General features: G+C 47.0%; 1 protein-coding gene across 1 annotated transcript in view; it reads left to right on the plus strand.

The window, feature by feature from the left end:
• Nucleotides 1-1,408, plus strand: part of MOGAT1 (monoacylglycerol O-acyltransferase 1) — a 30,801-nt gene extending 29,393 nt beyond the window's left edge. The window contains exon 6 of the mRNA XM_036254512.1: nt 1,079-1,408. Within this exon, the coding sequence (XP_036110405.1) occupies nt 1,079-1,233 (155 nt within the window). The 3' untranslated portion in view covers nt 1,234-1,408. The remainder of the gene's footprint in view (nt 1-1,078) is intronic.
• Nucleotides 1,409-7,965: the final 6,557 nt, after the last annotated feature.

Genomic DNA, 7,965 nt, shown 5'->3' on the forward strand with positions numbered 1-7,965 from the left:
TAATTGACATTCTATTAGTTGCAGGTGTACGATGTAATTTGATATTTGTGTATATTGCAAAATGATCACAATAAATCTAGTTAACATTCATCACCACACATAGTTACAAAAATATTATTTTATTTTTACAAACTGCTGCCTGGGATTCCGTGGAGTGAAGGCTCTGTGGTTTATTTAATCTTTTTTCTGCTGAAACTTTTGGTGGGTTTTGTTTTCCACCGTTACAAACAGTGAAATCCTTGTGATTACGTATGTTTTCTAGTCCAGAAATTTAGCTATGAAGATATAGAGTCTTTGGATTTTTTAGGATGACATTAAAAAGTCAGAGGGGCCCTGGCCGGTTTGGCTCAGTGGTTAGAGCGTCGGCCTGCGGTCCAGAGAGGCCCGGGTTCGGTTCCCGCTAAGGGCATGTACCTCAGTTGCAGTTTGTCCCCGGCCCTGGTCGGTTGTGCGGGTGGCAGCCACTCGATGTGTCCCTTTCGCGTCGATGTTTCTCTCTCTCTCTCTGTTCCTCTCTCTCCCTCCCACTCTACCTGAACAAAAAATGGGAAAGTGTCCTCGGGTGAGGATTAAAAAAAAAAAGTCAGAGGGGAGGGTTGATGCTTCATGATTCGAGATTTCACAGTCAGCTACTGCTGTCAGCCGCACCAGCGAAGGGATGCTGGTGACGCACCCACACAGCTGTGGCCGCTGCCCTCACAGCTGCAGGCAGCACAGTGGCCCACGTGACCCGAAGTCTCCACCACCAGGGGACTGACAAAGCAGTGTCTGCTGGGAAGGAAAGTCCTTTATTTGTGATCGCTGCCCTCACAGCTGCAGGCAGCACAGTGGCCCACGTGACTCGATGTCTCCACCACCAGGGGACTGACAAAGCAGTGTCTGCTGGGAAGGAAAGTCCTTTATTTGTGATCACATGGGACGGGGTAACCACAGTCGGCAGCCAGTGGAAAGAAAGGGGGCTTGGAGCTGGCAGGACTGCTGTTCTGATTGGAAGCTGTGTCCAGGGCTGTCCCCGGAGGCCATAGTCCGCAGTGGAGTGGTTTTGGTTTCTTACGTCTGATGTATTCTGTTTTTGCAGTTGGCCATCCAATCCCTGTTCAACAGACTCAGCACCCAACCCCGGAGCAGATTGAGGAGCTGCATCAGACCTACATGGAGGAGCTCAGGAAATTATTTGAAGAGCACAAAGGGAAGTACGGCATTCCAGAGAACGTCACTCTCATTTTCAGATAACTGTGCTCTTGGCATGCAGGAGGATGAGCCAACATCCCAGTGAGAGAATAAACATGTTAAAGACGTTTATTTTTTTCCTTGACTATGGAATTAAATTTGCAACTCAAAAGTATTATTTATAGTGACAGATGTTGCTGTAGGTAGGTCTGTGTTAAATAAAAATACAGTGTGTGACTACTGGATAAGGTTAGAGATGACTGTAAGTGTTTTAATACTCTTCCTCATTTAGGAAGGTGAAATTATTTTACAGGTTCAGAGATGGTTTGGAATTATTCATGTGCTCAAAAAAAATGACAGCTTCAAAAATGAATTGGACCCTTTGTCTCAATATTACGATCATTTACGGTGGTGTTTTCACTGAGTGTGTCAGCTGCTATTTGGCACAGCGGGAACATGTAGGGGACAGTGTGTAAGGTCATTCGCCATACAGAGCTAGAAGAGGTCATTTATTCTTTTCGCTTGAACAGACCACTTGTTAGTGAATAACATTACTGTTAAGACTTAGATCCTTTGATCGGTTAGGTCATGTCAACCAACACATTTGTATACAATGGGGAAGAATTTTTATGCTTTTCAGAATAGGAGGAATCTCCCATGTGGAAACCCATGTGGATGAGAGCATGTCTCCTCGTTTCTCGTCATGCTTAGAAACACTCATCCTTGTCATCTGCTAAGAAATATGTTCATCTGCTACAGCCAAGGAGGAAGACATACTTTTACACATGTTTTCGGACACTGAAATTGCAGAAGGTTTTCATGGTAATAGAAACGGTTTTAATTTGCTTCCCAAATGGCCTCTTTGCACAAGACGCGCTATGAAAGAAAGCTCCCTCTCTGGGGGGATGTGTCCAGTTCTCAGTTGACCCGGCTCCTGTGAGTCTCCCGTGAACCACAGTGTCAGGTCTGAGAGCGGAACCTCGTCCTGGCTGTGCACGGATGTCTCCCTGAGCCTGGCCAGCTCATGACACTCGGTAGGCGTGAAATAAGTATGTGTTTAATGAATGTATTATAGATGAACACACAGACAGGCTTTGCCATAAGGCGAGGAATTGTGAAAGCTCTACCATAGGCCCGGCCATTGTGGCTCAGTGGGTTGAGCGCTGCCCCATGGACTGAGAGGTCCCGGTTCGATTCTCGGGCAGGGCACATGCCCGGGTTGCGGGTTCGATCCCCGGAAGGAGGAATGAGGGAGGCAGCTGATTGATGTTTCTATCTCACATTGATGTTTCTCTCTCTCTCCCTTCCTCTGTCTCTAAAAAATCAATAATAATAATAATAAAAACATTAACGCTCTACCATGAGATGAAACTTAGAATAAGACAAGACTCACTTTTAGAAGGAGATAATTGGCCATGTCTGATTGTTCCATGCCGGGATTGACAGTCCTGCAACAGGCTCGTCAGGAGGTTTCTGATCATTTAGTCACTAGCGTCACGTAACTATTCAGTAAGTAAGAAGAATGTCTAGTTTCCCAGTAATCTCCATTGCCAGACGTTGCTTCCGTACTTCCCCCTCTCTAGGTACTGGAAGGTGACCTCACTAAGTTGTTCTCACTCACTGGTAATTCATCTCCAGGCCTCTAATTTTTATTTATTTATTTATTATTATTTTTATCCTCACTCGAGGACATTTTTTGCATTCATCTTCAGATAGAGAGGGAGGGAGGGAGGGAGAGAGAGAGAGAGAAACATCGATGTGAGAGAGACACATCGACTGGCTGCCACCCACACGACCCCAGCCGGGGCCAGGGACAAATTGCAACCGAGGTACGTGCCCTTAGCGGGAACCGAACCTGGGACTCTCTGGTCTGCAGGCCGACGCTCTAACCGCTGAGCCAAACCGGCCAGGGCCAGGCCTCTAATTTTTAAAACGTCAAGGCCAGAGCCTGTAGCGGGTTCAGCAGTGGCAGGGTGAAATCGTGCTGGGCAGTGCCTTGAGTGGGGAAGCGTTTCACACGCGAGAAAGTGAACCTTCTCGGCGGCTCTCGGGGTTTGCCGCTGATCTCTGCTGCTGTCCCCACACCGTGAGCCTTCCAGGGGACACTGACCGCGGCCTTGACATCACTCTCCTTTTCTTTTCAGTCGAAGCAGGGAATAAGACACACTTGCTTGACTGGGTGCAGAAAATTTGGCTATAAATCCTTTTGGGTGTTATTCAATACCAAAAACATGTCAAAAGAGCACCGTTTACATAAAATAACACTCCAGCCGGTCAGGGTTCAAGCTTTCAGAATGTTGACTGTGAGGCCTGCATAAGCACAACCAAAGGCCTTTAAGTTATTACAGAACCCATGCATTTTCTCCCTCGGGTTTATCAAAAGCTCGTGAGACACAGTCTTCTGCGATGTCACAAAGGCATGCATTTCAATCAGCGGGGCCGTCCCGAGCAGTTACGTTACAGCCCGTGTGTAGGAACACAGAGGCGTTGAGGAATGGGAAAAGTTCTGCTCTGTTGCACTTATCTAGGGCTTTGCCATTTAAAAGACCTAGACATCAGCAACTTCAGCCTTGGCCTACCCAGAGCCCTATGGCCAGGCACACACTAGGGAGTTTGTTTCTTGGTTCGTAGGCTCTCCGGGGGTCTGCCGCCGGCCAGGCCAGCAGTCCTTCATAAACTCAGCCCAGTTCCACGTAGCCCTGCAAATTGCAAGCGAATGTCTCTGATGTGAATTCTTGCTGCAACACAAATGTGGGCCGTCTGTTGTACTCACAAGTGTGGTGTGATGGAGATCTCTGTCTCAAAGGTTCTCATCTGCTCCGCACTTGCACCTAAAATTGAAGCAGCAAAGCAAAACAAGAGCAGCGAGGACAATGAGCCCGGGATGCTGGGGGAGACACTGGGCTAACCCAACCACCTCCAGAAAATGTGCCTTTATGCTGTTTGACTTGGACGGCCCCTTTTCCTGTTTCGCTGGCGCACTGGGTGCAGGCTGTCATTGCCTTTGTCCGGCAGCCAGAGATGTTGAAGTGGTCTGCGTCTGGCTAAGTCCCGGAGGCTCGCATTGAAGGTTGGAAGCCCGCCAGGGTTGTTCTGTCCCGGGGGATGCAGGAGAACGGACGCTGTGTGACTTACGTACGCCCTTCACCACGACCGTCAAAGTGTTCAAAGTGCATAGACTTCAGGACTGACGGGTGAGCCTTTCTGGTACACAGAGGAGTAAGAGCAAAGCCCCCACTGCTGGTAGAAGGTACGTGTCTGGCGTGGGAAGCGCAGGAGGCGGAGTCTCGAAGTGCTGCCCATACTTCTGGAACTGGACCTGTCGGCCAGACTACCTCAGTGATGCCAGTTACCAAAGCCTCTGAGAAACAGGAAACCGATTTGCGGTACATTCGCTCTGCCTTCTCTTCCTCTGACAAGAGACAATGTGGATGAGGTTTGCTGATTGGATTTCCCCCAATTGCCCAGGATTGTTCTCATCTATCTCATGTAATTTTTATGCTAAGTAATAAAATGTCTATTTGTGGTGCTGGGAGAATTCCTCCAACTGAAATGTGTGTATCTTTCTAAAGAAGGAAAACAAGACAGCTTCGAAATAACCAGCTAGTTGCTCCGGTTTCAATAGGAAGCAGATCTTGATGTTAACACCTAAAAGGATTTCTCTACTACCTTATATTTTGGTTTTTGAAATGAATCCTTCCCTAACACCTTCAGCTTAGTCCTTAATATGTTAAATAAGGAGGAGAAAGTGTACCCCAATTCATAACCCATGGGACAATGAGTCTGCCTTGTGTGATGTAGACAGGGGCCCCGAGCAGCCTCTCAGTGGGTGCCTGGGGCAGTAACTTGGCACTTGGATGGATCATGTCACAGAAGCCAAGTTTAGAGCCAGAAGGGACGTCATGGCCTGTGCAGTGTCCCCCCTGCAGATGAAGCAGTTGAGCCCCACTGAAGCTGAACGTGAACTGGAACTAACTCCATGTCTGCGTTGCTGCTGTTCCGAGAACAAACCCAGAACCGCCCCCCGCCCCCATAACACAGCCGTGTCCAAAAGTAGAGTGTGATTCTTAGCACACCCAAAGCAAGGGAGTTAGCAACTCCCAAGCAGAGCTCTGTCTTACTGGGACGGAGAACATTTTTCTTTTCGAGACCAGTACACCGCATTGTTGATTTTTCCCTTTTGCAAGAGCTATTTTGGTGAGGTGCCCTGGGTCAGGTCCAAGTTTTCAACAACAGCCTGGCCACTGGAGCCTTTTGTATTGGAGCAGATGAAGACCAGTGCCCGTGCTCAGGATGGCAGCAGACCCTGCGAAGGGTCTTCCCCCTCCCTTGTGTTGTGATCATGAACACAGGACAGAGCAACCTTGTACAGACAGAGACGCACGGAGAGGTTTTAACACCTCATGACAGCCCCGGGCCCCAGTCCATTCTGGCTCCAGTCTCTTCCCGCTGGGTCGTCACAGCTGCGCTGATTTATTTATTTATTTATTTGTACAGCTCTTAGATTCTGGTTAAGAATTATCTTGGGCTCTCCGGAGAATAAAGATAAACCTGACCATCCTTGTATTCCCAGGGCTGCGAAATTCTCCCCAACTCTACTCTCAGACCAACTTGGAGCCCTAGGACTTTCTGGTTGGATTCCAAACCTTCCAGTGTTGGGGTGCAGTCATGTCAAGACAGCCAGAGAACCTAGCGGTCCCCCTTTTCTGCTCTGCAGGCTTCTATTTCGAATAACCCTTGAGCCTCTGGTCCTCTGCTCTCTGTCTGGGTGACCTGGGCTCGGTTCCTTCCTGAGTAAATCAAATGAGCAGTGAGCGGTCCAGGTCCCTTCTGGTTCTATCTTTATGGTCTCTGCTGACTTTCTCCGGCATTGTCATGACCTCTAGTTAGAGATGTAGGTTTATCTTGATCTTTCCTCCAAAACTTGCGGTGAGCCCAATGAATGCCTCACTCTCTTGGTATATATTGAACATAAATTGCTACTGAAATTTCTCCAGCATCACAGTGACCTTTGTCCGGGTGTTTCTACAGAATAATTTAATTCTCTAAATAAAAAGAGAAGTTGATCTACAAGGATTTCTCTTTTATAGCGTTCAAAAACGATGACATAGTTTACTTGTTAAAATCTTTATCGGAGATGGTGAATTTTTATATTTGCTATATTTCTGTGTTGCTGTGTGCTTTTTAAAAGCTCTCGGTCTGTAACCTTGCGACCAATAAATGTGTCTTATGCCCGAGTTGTTAAATGTGTGGGTGTGGTGTTTAACCTGGATGGAATGGTTTAACTTTTACACACTTGGCAAGGCTGAACGGACTTGAACTTGGGGGTGAATGTCATCAAGGGAATGACATCGAAATTGTGAGCATTGCAAATTCTCATCCTGAGGAGTCGGTCTCTTCCTTCTCTTGCTGGGATAAAGGGCCGTACAGAAAGCGTGGGGGTAACTGAAAACCGCAGGTGTGCAGGCTGAAGCCAGAAGGAGAGAGAGGAAGAGAAAACACGCCAGGAAACTGCATGGTCTCACATGGTCGGAGGAGGAGCGAACCCTCTCGGAACCTGAAATCTTCAAAAACTGGTAGAAACACGTATTGATTACACATTCGGTGATTCACTGCCAGTGGGTGTGGGGTTTCTTTCTGGGGGATGAAAATGTTCAAGAATTAGATTGTGGTGATGGTTATACAACTCTGTGAATATACTACAGACTTCTAAACTCCGCTTCAGATGGGTGAGTTTTGTGGTCTGTGAATGATACCTCAAAAAGCTGTTTTATAAAATTGCGTCCGTATACACTTGCCAAAAACAATGGAAGCAGCTAAAAACGAATTCCTTTTTAAAAATGTGTCAAACTGAAGTTGCCTCCCTTCGGCGCCAGCACTTCGTACAGTAAAGCTTAGCCCTTGACGTTTGAGGACTGTTGGTGTTTCTGGTGTTCTTTATCAAAATAGGTGCTTTTAATACTCTTTTTGGGATTGATTGGATAAGGAGCATGCTGTTTTATTATTATGTAAAACACTGTCTGACTTTAATTTTCCCCAGAATTGTATTCATACTGTAGCCTGTGCTAAGTTAATGCTATCACATAAAAACAGCACTCGGTATGTACCGCCCCCTACAGTGTGCCAGACAGGGCGAAATACTTTGTGTACAAGATGACATTTAGCTCTTAAATTAGCCCTGTGAGGTTGGTACTATTTTTATCCCATAGGAAATTGGGCCTGAGAGGGGCTAAGAACTTTGCTGAGGTCACCCAGATGGTGGTGGTGCCGGGGTCCTCTGGCCAGAGCCCATGCTGTACACATAGGACTCGGGAACACCTGGGGTGTCTAAGTTCTGTCACTAACTTGCTGTGTGATTCCAGGTAAGTGACCTTTATTCTTCACCTATTACTTTTCTTCTCTTTTATTATTGACACTGTTAACAGATGTCCCCCATTTTTCCAGTTGCTCTGAAGGAGCAATTCCTGCATTAGAAAGTCAAACTTTCTGCATCCTTCCAGGCCACTAGTGATAACACTGGTTACTGTTATCACTCTCTTTCTAGACAGTTAGACTTTTGCAAATCTTATGGGAGACCCTGGAAGCCCATTTCCCCCCATGCTCTGCCAAGTTGACAGATGGCATTATAGCAACAGGTCCAAAGATCAAAGCGTCAAGTGAAAACATAGTAAAATCGTGTTTGCTCAAGTTGTCGCAGGCAACGTGACCTGTAGGACCATCTATGTCCACAGCCATTGTTGAGAGTTCCACGAACCAAGCCATCAAGATGATTGGGCTACAACTGCTGAGTTCAGA

This window comes from Molossus molossus, unplaced genomic scaffold (genome assembly GCF_014108415.1).
Source record: "Molossus molossus isolate mMolMol1 unplaced genomic scaffold, mMolMol1.p scaffold_m16_p_11, whole genome shotgun sequence".
Classification (NCBI taxonomy): Eukaryota; Metazoa; Chordata; class Mammalia; order Chiroptera; family Molossidae; genus Molossus; species Molossus molossus.